Source organism: Myotis brandtii, unplaced genomic scaffold, assembly GCF_000412655.1.
Source record: "Myotis brandtii unplaced genomic scaffold, ASM41265v1 scaffold112, whole genome shotgun sequence".
NCBI classification, from domain to species: Eukaryota; Metazoa; Chordata; class Mammalia; order Chiroptera; family Vespertilionidae; genus Myotis; species Myotis brandtii.
The window spans coordinates 10,912,016-10,928,833 of NW_005353838.1; the positions used below are offsets into that span (position 1 = coordinate 10,912,016).

The 16,818-nt window shown below is 35.6% G+C and overlaps 1 protein-coding gene across 1 annotated transcript in view; it reads right to left on the minus strand.

Moving 5' to 3' along the window:
• The window catches only part of SESTD1 (SEC14 and spectrin domains 1), a 65,201-nt gene that overhangs the window by 21,897 nt on the left and 26,486 nt on the right, over window positions 1-16,818 (minus strand). Inside the window, exons 5-8 of the mRNA XM_014546426.1 lie at window positions 13,614-13,727; window positions 12,383-12,477; window positions 9,483-9,538; window positions 6,974-7,185 (exon numbers count right to left, since the gene is read on the minus strand). Of these exons, the coding sequence (XP_014401912.1) occupies window positions 6,974-7,185; window positions 9,483-9,538; window positions 12,383-12,477; window positions 13,614-13,727 (477 nt within the window). The remainder of the gene's footprint in view (window positions 1-6,973; window positions 7,186-9,482; window positions 9,539-12,382; window positions 12,478-13,613; window positions 13,728-16,818) is intronic.

A 16,818-nucleotide genomic window follows, 5' to 3' on the forward strand; every position in this document is an offset into this window, starting at 1 on the left:
GAGGGGCCCGGTGCACGAAATTCGGGCCCTGGGGGGGGGGGGTCCCCGCAGCCCGGCCTGCACCCTCTAGCAGTTTGGGAGCCCTCGGGGGATGTCCGACTGCCAGCAGTTGGACAGCCTTAGCACTGCCGCGGAGGCAGAAGAGGCTTCCGCCACTGCCACTGCGCTCGCCAGCAGTGAGCCCGGCTTCTGGCTGAGTGGCACTCTCCCTGTGGGAGCGCACTGACCACCAGGGGGCAGCTCCTGCGTTGAGCGGGATCAGGCTGAAACCGGCTCTCCGACATCCCCTGAGGGGTCCCGGATTGCGAGAGGGCACAGGCCAGGCCAAGGGACCCCACCGGTGCACAATCGGGGCCAGGGAGGGGTACGGGAGGTTGGCCAGCTCGGGATGGGCTGCGGGAGGGCTCCAGGGCGTGTCTGGCCCATCTTGTTCAGTCCCAATCAGCTGGACCCCAGCAGCAAGCTAACTTACTGGTTGGACAGTGCATGTCATAGCGAGTGGCTGAGTGACCTTAGCATATCATTAGCATATTACGCTTTGATTGGATGAATGGATGACCAGACGACCAGACACTTAGCATATTAGGCTTTTATTATATAGGATATATGCAGCATTTTATAGTTATATGTAACTTTTTTTCTAAAGCTGTATTGTTCTCATTTATTACTCTGTAATACAAATATGGGATATTGCAACAGACATAAAATAGCTTTCAGAAATAAATATAATCAATTATTTCACTAGAAATGTCTAAATTCTAAAAATAAGAGATGGAATAAAAGCATCTCAAAAACATTTAATGAATTAATAATGTATTATACATTACTTTTAAAAATTGAAGATATTATTTAAACATTTAAATTTTGCTTTTAGAATATGCTAGAAACAAAAGAAGTAGGTTACCATACATAAATCATGATAAGTAAGGGAAAACAATTCACTGACATGGAACTTTCAAAGAGCAAAGGCATCTTGTCAAAAAAAAAAAAAAGAAAACCCACAGGAAGCCAGTTACTCGTTTTAATGTATACTAAAATTTCCCTTAGGATGCAACATCAGTAACTGTATGACTATTTCTAATAAAAATGATGCAAACTGAGGTTGATGCCCCAGTAAACAAATTTATTTAAATGCATTAACGATGATGCTTTACCAAACTAGGTTATAAAATAAGTTCAATCAGGACATCTAGCTCAGTCAATCTGAATATTAACTTACTGCAAAAGCAGTTCCATGCCCAATCTATATCAGTGTGACTTCTCAAATGGTTATATGTATATGTAAAATAATAACCTTGGATTGCAGATGTGTTCTTAAAATCTACCATGACAAATATCTGCAAAGATAAAAAATGCATGTGAGTATCCACCATTCTTTCATGACTAGGCTAATTTCTAAAGAATGTATGAGAGAGTATCTGGAAGTATGTGAGGTCACATCATGCAGAAGGGTATGTCAAGCAAATGTCAAGCAACTGACCCGGAGAAAGAATACGAGGAACTGAGTACATAGCCTCCAGCTACATACACATGCAACTCAGCATGTATCCTATTTTGCCCCTATGGTTCCTTTCTACAAACAGGAAAAAGCACACGGATGACTCTAGAAATAACATTTGCAATGCTGGAAGTAATTACTGCTGCAATAAATAATGAGAATCATGATAGTATATTTCTGTGAAGTGGTACTGTCTCCTACCTAGAAGTATGTGAAGTTTAATTTTTATATGTAGCAGCAGCATGGACAGCCTCTGCATAACACATGAAGTCTGATGCTACCAAGATGAACGGTGGGGAATAAGTGACTAGTAACTGTAACGGTTATTACTATCAGGCAGTTTATTTATTAGAGCTATTGATTACTATTTCATTATGTTTTTAGGGATAAGTCAACAAAGAAATTTGGAAAATTTCAATTTTCACTAATTTAACATAAAAGCAGATAGTCAACTTTATGATTATCTTCATATAACAAAAAAAATTTCATTTTCCTCAAATTTGCAAGACTGAAGACATTATGTTTATGCTGTGTGTGCTGACATGACAAATATATGTTACTATGTAGTTTAATTTAAGTAATCATTTTGACAAGGGAAATAGATCTTTCCCTAAAATGTGACCTGTGAAAAACTGCAGGACCATTAGAGGATGAATATTAATGTTCTAACCAATCTACATGTAATGTTCATAAAACTGAATTGTAATGAAGTTTGTTTTTAACAATAATCTTGTTACCATCATCACCATCATTATGAATATTATCATCATCACCCTTCTTTAGTTTCTTTTTTATCCACTTGAGCTGGTCCAATATTTCAAAAATGCATTTGGCAATACATTAACTCCTTTGCCCCTCTGTCTTTTTATCCTACCCATTCATCTGCCACGTAGCAAAGCACAAATGCTGGGTGAATCCTATCTCTGTGCTCTACCTCAATAGCCAGCCACAAATAGAGTCATACAACAGGCCAGAAAGGTTCCCCCATAAATTCAATATTAACACTATCTGAAAATAGAACCACACTTGTGGAGTAATTTTACTCTTCCAATCCCCACAAAAAAAAAATTCTGAATCATCTTCACTTCATTTAAACCTCTTCCTCTTCAACACCCCCACTACCCTGCCTCCAACCTACACCACTAAGCAGATGATCTTTGTCTCTTATTTTACAAAAAAAGAGAACACATCACACAGGAATTCCATCTTCCTGATGCCTCTTATACATGAAAGCATCTCCAGATTCATCCCACTCATCCTCCCTCCTGTTACAGTGGGGGAGTTCTCCCTCTTCATTCTAAAGCTAATCTCTTCAACTGTTTTCGAGTTCATTCACTTCCACCTTGTCAGGAACTTGATAGTATTACCTCTTTTTTCTCTTTTGTATATTCAATTTCTCTCTCCAAATTGATAAATCCCACTGGGCTTTAAACCTCTTACAGTTTTCTATAGTATCAATTAAAAAAAAACAACACTACACTTGACCCCTATTAAGCTGAATTGTGGTCCCCCCTACCCCAAATCTGTATGTTCTAACCCTCAGTACTTCAGAATGTAACCATATTTATTTAAAGATAGGGCCTTCAAAGAAACAATTAAATTAAAATGAGGTTATTAGGATGGGTCCTAATCTAATGACAGGTGTCCTTAAAAGGAGAGGAAATGTGGACACAGATAAAGAGGAAAATGATATGAAGATACAGGGAGAAGATGGTCATCATCGACAAGACAATGAGAGACCTAGAACAGATCCTTCCCTCACTGTCCTCAGAAGGAATCAACCTTGCTAACACCTGGATCTTGGACTTTTAGCCTCCAGAACTGTGAGAAAATATATCTGTTGTGTAAGCGCCCAGTATGCAGCACTTCATTGCAGCAGCCCTCGTAAACTAATATAACCCCTATTCTACCACTTTCAGGGACTGGTCTATTGCTCATCTTTCCTTCAAAGACAAAATTCTCAGTCATCTGTACTCAGTGTCCCTCAGTGTCCTTGCTCATTCCTGAATTCATGTCAATGTGCTTCTGGTCGTGCCATTCATGCCCTAGGTTCACCAATTATCTCAATCTTGTACATTCTAACCAACATGTTAAGTCTTACTCTTTTACAGTCTTTCAGCAGCATTTGACAGGGTTCCCAAATCCTTTCCTGAAGTGCTTTCTTCACACTTTTATTCTTCATCTCTGGCCAATCATTCACTGCCTTCTCACTGCATGCTGGAGTTTCTCTTAGCTTAGTTAACAAGTCCACATCTCACATTCTCTCAGCTCTTTACTTGGGCAATTCTCATCCATATCAATGCCTTTGATTATCATTCATATACGAATAACAAACAAATATGTCACCAGCCCAGACTTCTCTGATTTCTGGACCTGTTTAGGAATACCCTTCCACATTTTTCTTAGATGTCTCAAAGTCACCTCAAATTCGACATATCTAAACCCAATATCATGATTCTCTACGGCCTTTTCCACCCACACTTAAATCCAAACATAATTGGACACCACTACCATCCATTAAGTCTTGCAAGCCATAAAAATGATTCATCTCTGAAGTGTTCTTTCTCACCCTTACTCCCACCACTCTCTTTCATGGTTACAATTTTACAACTATTTGTGTTATTATCTAACTAGAGGCCTGGTGCACGAGATTCGTGCACTGGGGTGGAGGGGGTCCTTCAGCCAGGCCTGTGCCCTCTTGCAGTCCGGGACCCCTCAGGGGATGTCCGCCTGCTGGCTTAGGCCTGATCCCTCTCTCAGTCTGGGGCTCTCACAGTCCAGGAACCCTGGCTCCTTACCTCTTACTGCCCACCTGCAGTGGAGGCGGGAGAGGCTCCCCCCACCGCCACTGCGCTCACCAGCAGTGAGCCCGGCTTCTGGCTGAGCGGCGCTCCTGTGTTGAGCGTCTGCCTCCTGGTGGTCAGTGCGTGTCATAACAACCGGATGGTCGATTTACATATTACGCTTTTATTATATAGGATTATGCTCCGTAAAGGTGGGAACTTTGTCTATTTTACTCACCATTGTATTCCAGCACCACAGTGTCACACTAATATACACATTCATATTTGAATGAGTGAGAAATAATTGATATTAATAGAAAACTCATTATGTGCCAAACACTACACATTTTATTATTATAAGTATCTTCTTTAATCCTTGTGACACCGTATTAAGTGGGTCATATTATTACTGTTATTTTTATGCCCAGTTTACTAAGAAGGAAGCTACAGCATTGAGTGGTTACAGTTCATTCCCAACTTGAAAGTGGTAGAAGAGGGTGAACCCAGATTACCTGGGTGACTTGTATAACACTGTTATTCCATAATTACAGTTTTCCAAGATACCCCTTTACTGTAGTCCCATCATTTAAATGAAAAAAAAATTCAGAAACAAAATAATTCATAAGTTTAAAATGCATGCTGTTCTGAGTAGTGTGATAAAATCTTGCACTGTCCCAGCCAGGAAGTGAATCACTCCTCTATCCAACATATCCATACTAGACATGCTATCAATTCATTAATCACTTAGCCTTCTTCTCAGTTATCAGGCTGACTATCACGGTATCACAGTGCTGTGTCCAAATAAGCCTTATTTTACTTAACAGTGGCCACAAAGTGCAAGAGTAGTGATGCTGGCTATTTGGATCGGCGAAAAAAAAGCCATGAAGTGTTTGCTTTAAGTGAAAATGTATGTACATATAGAGAAAAAACATAGTATATACAGACTTAGGTATTCTTCGTGATTTCAGGCATCCACTGGGGGGTCTTGATATGTACCTTGCAGACATAGGGGACTCTCAAGCTACATGGCTAACCTTAACTGGATTTAATACAAGCTATCTTTAACTTAAAAATATACTACATAGAAAAAGTTACATATAATGAATTTATGTCCAGCAATCTTTGGTTTGGTTATCATGAGATAAAATCTAAATCCTTTTGCCTGGAATTCAAGATCTTCCATGATTCAGCTCCTTCCTTCATTTCAAGCTTTTGTACCCATGACATCCTGATGATCTGGTCAGAGGTCAACAACTACAGGCCAATTGTGGCCTACCACTGTTTTTGTAAATAAAACTTTACTGGAGCACAGACATATACATTCATTTACATAATGTGTATGGATTATAAGGGCAGTTTAAATAGCCATAACTGCAAGAAAAATTGACCCACAAAGCCTAAATATTCACTACTTGGCCTTTTACAGAAAAAGTATGCCAAGAACTAAAGTATACTTCTAGACCAGAGTCTAATTCAATGGAAACAAATATAAAAGCTGCCACTAATCGAGTACTGACAGCTTTTCAAAAGTGGACTATTTATTCCTGTTTCAGTAATGAAAAAACCATGGGAGAAAAATAGAGAAAGAGAAAAAAGAAAGTTAGATAAAGTTTCAGGTGGCTAAATAATGTAGCCATGATCACATACCAAATAAATGGAAGAACTGGGATTCAGAACATGCTCTCTGAACTATTTTGCTCTATGACTCAAAAGCCAAAAAACTTCCCACAGTGCTTTCCTGCTTCCTTTTTCTTCAATGGAGCTTGGACTTTCATGCTGCTATTATTTATTCATGCTGTTCTTTATCCTTCACAAAATTTCAAATTCTTTTAAAACAAAAGGAGATTCCTGGTTTAAAAGATGTCCCACACATTCTTGGAGGACAAGTTCAAATTCCACCTACTCCACTAAATTTTCCTAGAATACCTGCAACCAGAGGAATAATCCCTCCTATAAATACCCATAGCACTTCAGTCATGCCCTTGTGACACTTAACATTCTCTCCCCTTAAGTTTAATGATAGCAAAAGGCAAGTGTACCTTTATATCCTATATAATAAGCACTTCATAATTACCTAATAAATCTAATAAAAAACATTTCTAATCTGAATTTTTAAGTAAAATATTTTAAGATTTATCTCTTAATAATTCAACATGAAAATTCAGAATGTAGTTTAAATAACAGAAATGTCTTCCTTAGCATTGATTTTTTAAATATTAAAGGAACTAAAAAGTTATAAATATTAAATACACTTAAAAATTTCTCAGTTTCATACAATAATAAAATATAATTACTTATATTACATTTTATCTCTTCTCTTGGATAGAAAAACTAAATGCTCAAATTAACAAAACACTAACAAATTATTAAAAAGAAATCAGATCTCACTAACAAAATGTTATTTATTATAAGAATGCAGAGACCACAGATGTTTCCATCCAGTTATTTTTGAAGTTCATTCTGATAGCGTGAGCTGAATGCTCAGTCATCATTGTAGAAAAAAATATATTCTTAATACAAATATTATTTGTAAAAATGTACATAATTTAAAAGTGAAGTTTGATTTGGTGTCTAAGGTTCTCCATACAGTATAAATAAGGCCTGGCATAAAATCAGTCACAGAGTAGAAATTATTTTTTAAAACACAACATTGATAAATAAAGAGTTAAATATATTCAAATCAGACACCTACCTGCATCACCTTCTGTTGAATCTCTTCTAGTTGTGTACGCTTACTACGTTGTCTACAAACTTCCTGGTAACGAGTATATTGCTCTCTCAGTGAATCTAATAATTTCATAACCTGTGGCTGTGCAAGCAGTTCATCATCCATAGGAGACCATGACACTCCTCCATCTGAGCCATTGAATCGACGCTGCTGTAATTCGGATAACAATTCATGCCCTTTATGGATAAAAGATACTTATAATTAATATTCATAAAGAAATACAATTCTTCTCAATTCTAGCCCCTTATTTTTAGAGCCTATCTACCTTATGTCTACCTACATACCTGGTCTTAAGTACTCACATGTAATTTTAAAATTTATATAGAAATAGAAAACTGCATATATGTGCATATATACAACATAGTATTATTTATATGCTATTTCATATATCATGAATATATATTCTAAATACGCAATACTGTATAGTAAATTTATGGTATATTTATATATTTTATCTATATCTATCATATTCTTCTTATTGGTGGACTCATTGCTCAGAATACTGTACCAACCAATTCTCTTTTCCTGTGAGTACAATTACACTCTGGAATTTCTGTCTGATGGTACTAATCAATACTAAGCAATATGTTGTATGATTTCAGTATTAATTCATACCCTTAATTATAGCTCCTAAAAGAAAAGTTGACGGTGTAACAAATGTACGATTGCACTAAAGGTAGCAAGTCTTTATTATTGGTACAAAATAATATATAAACAACCTTTATGTATAGGACTCCCCACAATATATATTTTAGTGGGAATCATGAGAGGCCAAAGAATATCCAATGTTATTCAATTACTGCAATCTAATAAAGAAAATCTGCTCATTCCTGAGAAATTAGAAATGCAGAATGTGCAACGTCTAAAGTTGTTAAGTATCCTAACAATTTTAAAAGTAAATAAATTAACAAATTGTTTTTCTGGGATACTACTATTCCAATTATTATTTAGTGGTCAAAAAATGCAGATATTTAAATTCTTTTGTTTTTACCATTATTCAGGAACATGTCCTAAATTTAAATGGCTTTTAATATATAGAAACAAAACTTCTAATTTGATTTGGAGGTATTCCCAATTTTTAAAAAATATCCAAGATTGTTCTAAACTTCTCTATTTCATACTCTCCCTGTTTTAAGAGTAAATAGCATATAATAAAGGACTTAGTGGCACATAAACAAGGAATTAAGTTTCAAATCTAGAGCAATACTGTATTCCAGCCCAAATATCTCTAGTAGTTGTTTCACAGATTCTAGAACATAGTGAAGTTCTTTTAAATAATAATACCTTAATTTTACTTCTAATGTAGTTTCCAATAATAGCTCATAATTCTAATTCTGCTGTGTACCAGGCACTGTTCTAATAGCACTCACTTTACATGTCAACTCATTTATCCTTTACCACAACCCAGTGAAGTGTAGGTACTGTTATCATCCCAATTTTAAGATGGGAAACTGAGTTAAGATGGGAAAAAGTTAAGTAACTTATTATGTAGGTTATACAACTAGTAATATTAGAGTTGGGACTTGAGCAGTTTGGTTTCAAAGTATTGCCTTTCAAATCATTATGTGGTGCTGCTTCTCTAACAGAAATGGTATCCACAAGGAAAACATTAAGGGAATTGTCAAAGTAAAAAGATAAATGTATTCTGATCGTAACGGCTTTTATGAATTTATATATATAGTACATACCATGAAGCAATGAACACACACTATGTTCAAGACAATTGCAGGTGCTAAGTGCTTTTACGTAGATGACTGTAAAGCAGTACAGCCAGTGGCTTTGGAGTTAGTCCTATTTTTACTGCTATGGTAATAAAGCTTAATAGTTACCTGATCTTGAGCAAGTTTTTTAATATCTCTAAGCCTTGGCTTCCTTAAGTACAAAATAGAGAAAATAATCCTAATTATCTCAAGGGGTTGTTAGAAAAATGAAATAAGAAAATACAAAAAAAACCCCACAAAAATTACAATGTTAGAATAAGTTTTCAATAATCCTCATAGCAACCTTATATAAAAGAAATTTTTATCTCCACTTTACAGATAAGAAAATAAACCCAAGTATTTCAAGGGAGAGATAAGTTAACGATTTATCATTATTAATATTTTCAATATTGTAGAGTATATTAACAGCTCAGTTAAATAAATATCAGTTCGAAAAATTTCCCTGTAAGTTTCTACCACATAATACAGAGTATTATCGTCAATACTAAATATAGAATAAATCGTCAATAGTTCTCCAACTTTAAGCAAAACACTAGATAACAGAACCAATTTTACCATAGGCTAATTGACTTAAGTAAGAGTTAAGTTCCTACAGCACCTCATAACATTATAACAAAATGACTTTGAACAAAATTATGTTATTCAAGGACCAGCTGTACATGCTCAACTGATGTCTATTTCATGACTCAATCAATTTAGGATTAGTTTATTGGATTATGATGATTATTGATCAATATGTTTTTTCATCTTACCTGTCTGAAGAACTGTTTCAGGATCAACTGATGGAAGGAAGTTTAAATCCACAGACCTGGCAAACACCAAGAGAGTAATTTTTAAAAGCTGTATTTCTACCCATATAATTTAAGAAAATCTTTTATGTATACATATTAAAACAGGTACAACCAAAGAATGAAAACCTGAGGAATACTGTTCTACCATAATTTCTCTAAAGCATTAGGAACACTATTAGAGTTAACTAAATACTCATATCCACAAAAATATGTGATAAATCACAAAATATATTACTGAGAAAAAGAGTTTATTATTATTAACTAGAGGCCCGGTGCACAAAATTCGTGCCCTCTCACAGTCCAGGAGCCCTTGGGGGATGTCCAACTACTGGCTTGGGGGAGCAGGCCTAAGCCGTCAGTCAGACATCCTTAGCACTGCAGCTTAGGCAGGAGAGGCTCCCGCCACTGTCGCTACGCTCGCCAGTCATGAGCCCAGCTTCTGGCGGAGCAGCGCTCCCCCTGTGGGAGCGCACTGCACCAGGGTGCAGCTCCTGCATTGAGCGTCTGCCCCCTGATGGTTAGTGCATGTCATAGCGACCGGTCATTCTGCCATTCAGTTGATTTGCATATTAGCCTGTTATTATATGAATTATGATATTATTTCAAATATATCAAATAATCCATTTTAGTAGTTTTCACTGGATATTTGTTTCAAAATGAAATTGCTAACTATGTAATAACCCAGAAATGTTAACATTAAGAAACACATGTAATCATCTGCCAACAATCAAAAGTTTACTTACCCACAGCAACCTTTGAGAACTGCAAATATTCTCATATTTGTGTGTGTGTGTGTCCCTTGCCATTGTACTCTATCCCTGTACTAATTATGCTTCATGTGAGCTGGACTGTGAACTTTATTAAACACATTTGGGAAGTAGAAGATAAGTGAAAGATCATGTACATGGCAAATCAAAGCCTAGGACCCTGCTGCTGTAACCGGGAAGTCTTGCTCTAAATCTCTCACTTTTGACAGTTGATCTAGGCATTTGGCCCTTATTTAGCCTCAATACTTCCTGAGGGCTGACATAAAGGTAACAAAAATTTGCATGGGGAGGACTTTACTATCTGGGATTTTAGAGACTAAGCAATACACTTTGAGTTCCTTTAGGAGAGACTGACACACATAACATCCTATATAATAAAACCCTAATATGCAAATCGACCAAATGGCGGAATGACCGGTCGCTATGACATGCACTGACCACCAGGGGGCAGATGCTCAACGCAGGAGCTATCCCCTTGTGGTTAGTGCGCCACCACAGGGGGAGCACTGCTCAGCCAGAAGCTGGGCTCACGGCTGGCGAGCACAGTGGCAGTGGAGGGAGCCTCTCCTGCCTCCACTGCAGTGCTAAGGACCCCTCGGGGGATGTCTGCCTAAGCTAGCAGGCGGACATCCCCTGAGGGTTCACGGACCGTGAAAGGGAAAAGGCCGGGCTGAAGGATCCCCCACCGCCCCAGTGCACGAATGTCATGCACCGGGCCTCTAGTTTTATATAATACTTCATATATTCATGCGAACCAATATTTCCCAAAATAATTTCCAAAACACTGAATAAGATATTATTAGATGGAAAAAAAGGTGTGACACTGGACCATAAACACAAGAAGTTCTAGGGACAAACACTTTGTTTTTGTTTTTACTCCAATGCTTTCTCAGCATTAAACCCTCTGACCATAAACTCATTTTCTATAGACACCCTTTTAGCATGCCTTTCCTAAGACACAGTACTTTAAGAAACATCAAACTTACTCTGCTAGACTATAGAAAAATAGAAGTTTAACTAATTTTTATCAAGTTACTTGTGTGAGATTTTCAATTCCTGAGCCATAGCATGTATACACACACACACACACATATTTACATATTTTTACATTTTACATTTCTATAATGCACCAATAGGATAGTAATGTTCCTAAATGTTTAACTTCTATGACATTTACATTCAAATCATTTGTTTTCACACTTTTACTTTGTTTTAATCAAGAATTGGTGTTATACAAGAACCCTCTCATATCCCTCTTATCATCTCAGTTAATTGGTATATGACTATATTTGGATTCACAGAATATCAAGATGAATTTTTTTATAGGTTCTATTGTATTTGTAAGGCCAGATTCGAAAGAGACAGACAAGAGTACTGATTCTTTCAAATTTCCCAATGAAAAATTACTGTTCTAGTGACCACTTTGTTATTGAGACCAGAAAGAGTTAATTTGCATCCTGAAATGCTTTTTACCTTGGGCGAGTGACTTGGTCTACCAACAGAAAAATGAAAACTGCGAAGGTTACAAAGTTCAATGGAAACCCATTAAAATGATTTATCTAAGTAGTTACATTTAGATAATACAACTGAACAATTACTTTATCTAGTGTCATAAAACACTAAATTCTCCAAGTTGAACTCATGAATATCACATACTTTATAAGGTTACAGTTCTGTAAGCCAGGCATGTAAGTGCTAATGTATTTAAATAAGGTCACATTACATTTATTTCAAGCTGCCACCTTTTCCATATTCTTTATAAGCAAAGTAGAATTCTAAAAAGGTAAAAAATTGTTTCATTTCAAATATTCCTTGCCAATGAATATTTTACAGTGTCAGAAAAAAAGTAAAGCTATTACTATTCATCAAATAAAGTCTTTTGTAAAGAAACTTTTATTCAAATCAGTAAACTTTACATGTAAAGCAAAGTCTCAAAAATTAAAAAATAAATTTAATTCAACTTTTGTATGCAATTTTTATTGAATGGAGATTTGCTTACCTTAGTTCTTTTAGCTTGCATTAACAACAGAGGTTCCTATTATCAGGTTAATCATAGCTTTGCAAGGGTATAATTGCATGACTCTGGCCACCTACCTTTCTTTCTCTTGATTTCCTTTATCACTTCCATTGTTAATCAAAGCAAGTTCATCTAATAATGATGTAGATTCCTTTGTAAACTTCTCAAAAACCTACAATATGAAATTTTATTAACATATTAAGAATAATCTTAAAAGTTAAAATGTACTAAAGGATTTTCAGTTAAGAGCAATAGAATCAGCCAGTAAGGTTTCCCCTTCCCCCTCTGGATGTCACTTAGTACAATTCAACCATCAGAGCACAACAGTGTACAGGAGAGAAGACTTAACCATTCCTTAAAATAATGAATAGTTTCAATGGATGAGAAATTCTTAAAATTTAAATACATTAAGAAATTATTTTTATTCCTCAATCAGCAAGTTTATTTTTATTCCTACGTTTCCTTGAGAATCATCTGCATCCATAATAGTTTTAACTGCATGAACATTATTTAGAGAAGTTTTAATTCTCTACTTCCAGTTATGGAACATTTCTTTATGCTATTCTATTTATCAATACATACTGGTTGCATGTTAATGGTTAAAGAATTTTACACACAAGCATACACCATAAAAATAAATTAGTTACAATTTTAACACGAGTTCTTAAAGTATTTCTAAAAAGGGATTTGGGCAAATCTGGTTAAAATAAAGTGGACATTCATTTGTCTGAAAACATTGTTTAAATATGATGGAAATAGAATTGGTTTTCCATTCTGAATATCCAAAAGTTCATTGTTCTTCAATAAAATTAGCATATAATCTAAACGGAGTTAATATATTTATTATTTTAGTCCCCAAAAGTTTGGTTAAATAATGCTGTATTATACAGAGTACCAGATTTCACAAGTGTGACAAAGAAGATACATTTTCAGAATCATAAACCACAACCTGCCAAACTTCTCTCCAATTCAAATTGATGTTTAAATATTTTCTCTGAGAATAGTATATAACTAGATTACCTCCCAAGAAATTATGCTACTCTGTTCTACCTGGAAGATTTACAACTTTAACTAGTAATACTGCTACTAATGACAACAGTAATAGCTAACATTTGTGAATCTGATTTCAAAGTATTTGCCTTCAAATATTATTCTAACATGTGATATACATTATATTTCTTCACTTTTATAAACACGAAAACAACCTACATTTTAGTTAATTATACTTTAGTTGATTAAAACAATGAAGTTATCAAAATCTATCTTATTTACATGTAATAACATTTTATCTCATTGTAATATACCAACCAGCCTCTTATTTAACCAGTCCATGTGATCATAAGAGAGACTTCCACCAAAATCTTCTGTTAACTGACATGGTTCTATATAACGAGTCAATTTATTGGCAGACACTAAAATAACCTATAAAGGTAAAAAGAAAAGAAACATTTAGTAAGTCACTTTTTATGGCCATGAAAGTAATGAGGAGGTAAAATTAGGGTAAACTATGCAATACTGTTTCCAACATGATATATCAATTATTTAATACAACATTTAAAATCAATTCAATAAATTGTGGACATTACTAAGAAATATGTGATAATTAACTGTTTATAGTATCACATTTTAAGAAAACAAGGGACACTAGAGCAGCTTGGTTTAAATATTTTCAAATTTTATCAATATTAATAATATTTGGGTAATAAAAATCAGCTCCTTTAATACAATAATATTTTCAGCAAAGAATTTTCATATGGCCTTAAAATTAGCTAAGTACACTAAAATGATAAACAAATGAATAATAAATCTCGCAATCAAAAAAGTACACTTTATTGTACTCTTGGAATATACTCTGTAATAAAGAATTAACAAGTCTATCATTTTATTATAATTTGTGAAAAGCTAATAAGAAAAATCAAACTTGATGAATATAAAAAATTATATAAAGTTTCTCTAACATTCCTTTGATTATATATTCACAAAATATGTCCCTGTAATGGTAGAGTAAAACTTGGGATATACTAATATTTAGTTTGAAAATCAGAACTAAAATGTAGAGCAATCAGATAATTCATGAACTTGAAAATTGTGTTAAAATGATAATTTTTTAATGCTAAACTTTAAAAGATTTCAAATACAAATTATAGAATCATCTAAGAGACCATTGTAGAGCTAAATAAACTTTCAATGCAGATACACATGGATATAAAAAAATACGTGGGAGAAAGGTATTCAAATGGTAGTATTGAAGCAAAAATAAGACATTAAGACATAAATCTTAATTTACACACACAAAAAAGACTTGATAAGAAGAAAATAAAAACAACGTGTCAAGCTGGAAGGAACACTATTCTCATCCTAAAGAACAAAGGCCAGATAATCTATAAAATTATAACTTTTCTGTAACTCCTCAGAGGGCAGAGAACACAGAGACACCAACTAGTCTAAAAAAGAAGGACAGGGACCACAGATCCCTGATGTCCTTGACAAAATGGAATTCTTAGGAAGGAAGATGTGAAAGGGAAAGACCTTATGGTCTTCAATTTGAATTGGAAGCATCAGTTTAAACTCATGACATATTTGATCTTAAATAAAACATACACTTACATACACAAATTTTCTAATTCTGTCCACTGACAGGTTTAGAAATGATGACCAATTCTGTAAACATACACACTCCTAGCATCCAAATGTTGCCTCCAAATACCATTTCCCACTTTAAGGAATCAAGGCTCCTTGGAAAAATGCCAGATCTGGAAATACACATGATGAGCTTGGGATGTCTCATCCAGATATCGAGGTTATCAAAAACTACTATGGTTGTGCCAAAAGGTCCTGAAAAGGTTTCCACTGGCCAAAGATGTAATAATTTGCATATCAATAAGAATAATAAATGTGGTGTTTTAAAATATCAGTATGTTTAATTCAATGAGCTCATACTTATAAAATCAGGATATAAAGGGAAAAAAATTATCTAACTTTTTATATACCAACAATACCATTGGGTAAATAATGAGAGTAAGTTTCTCATTATAGAAGTATTCTAGCTAGTAAATGAAGAAAGAAAAATAGAACTAGAACATCATCATTTTAAATCTTTAATAAATTAAAGGATTTAGGCACTGAACATCAATGGCTGCTAACATCACAAAAAAGAAAACAACTATTATGAGACTCATGATCAATGAACAGCCTTGGAAAAAGGAAATGAATTCTGAATCTAATCAATTGTCTAAATCCAACTATCAATTTATGGAAATACAGAGATTTGAGAAGGCAGAAGAATATGTTAACCACACCAAAGAGATACTCCTGGCAATGAAAAACTCCACAGGACAAACAACGGGTCTCTTCAAGGAAAAAAAAAAAAATGGATGAGAAAAGAGAAAGAGAAAGACAGAATCCCACAACAAGTAATAAGAGAATTACATATTCTTTTAAAGCAATCATAAAATATTTTTAAATGACTATATATCATACCATAAAGAAAGCCTAGGTACATTTCAAAGAAAAACTGCAATGAAATTAAGGTAGGAGTCAACAATCAATCAAATCAGGAATTATTAACAAAATTAAAAAACCCTATCCACTTGGAAAGGCATCTCAACCAATCACAACATATGGACATTGTTTAATTACTGATACAAATAAATAAACCAATGTGTGTCTTAATTTACATATAAATTAATGAATAAATTTCAAAATATAGTATCTACACTAATAAAAGAGAAACATGGTAATTAGCGTACGACCGCTACCCTTCCCATTGGCTAATCAGCATATCCTTATGCAAATTAACTGTCAGCCAAGATGGCGGCCAGCAGCCAGGCAGCTGGAAGCGAACATGAGGCTTGCTTGCTCCAGTGACTGCAGACTACAACGTTCCCCACCTGACTTGCCGGCCTCTGAGTTGCAACTCTAAGCAACTATGTACTATGTTGCAAATGTAGGAGCTAAACAAAACCCCAGAAACCAGCTTTCAGCCTGCCGGGATCTCAGAGCTGAAGTTATACATTGTTTCGATTATAGAACGGCAAACAAACCAGATACGAAGCCTCAGAGCTAGAGCCAGAGCTAAAGCTGGCCCAGAATAAAATAAAAAAAAAAGAGAAAAAAAAGGAGCGGTTGGGAGCTTCAGTCAACAACCGCCAACCTGAAAGCAGCCCTCAGCCCCTCACCCAGACTGGCCAGGCACCCCAGTGGGGACCCCCACCCTGAAGAGGGTGTGGCCAACTGCAAACAGCCATCAGCCCCTCACCCAGGCTGGAACAGGCACTCAAGCGGGACCCCCACCCTAATCCTGGACACCCTTCAGGGCAAACCAGCTGGCCCCCACCCATGCACCAGGCCTCTATCCTATATAGTAAAAGGGTAATATGCCTCCCAGCACCGGGATCAGCAGAGCCGCGAGGCCTCTTGGCACCAGATCAGCATGACAGGGGGCAGCGCCCAAACCCCATGATCGCCCTGCGGCTCTGTGTGTGACAGGGGGCGGGGCCACAACCTCCCCATC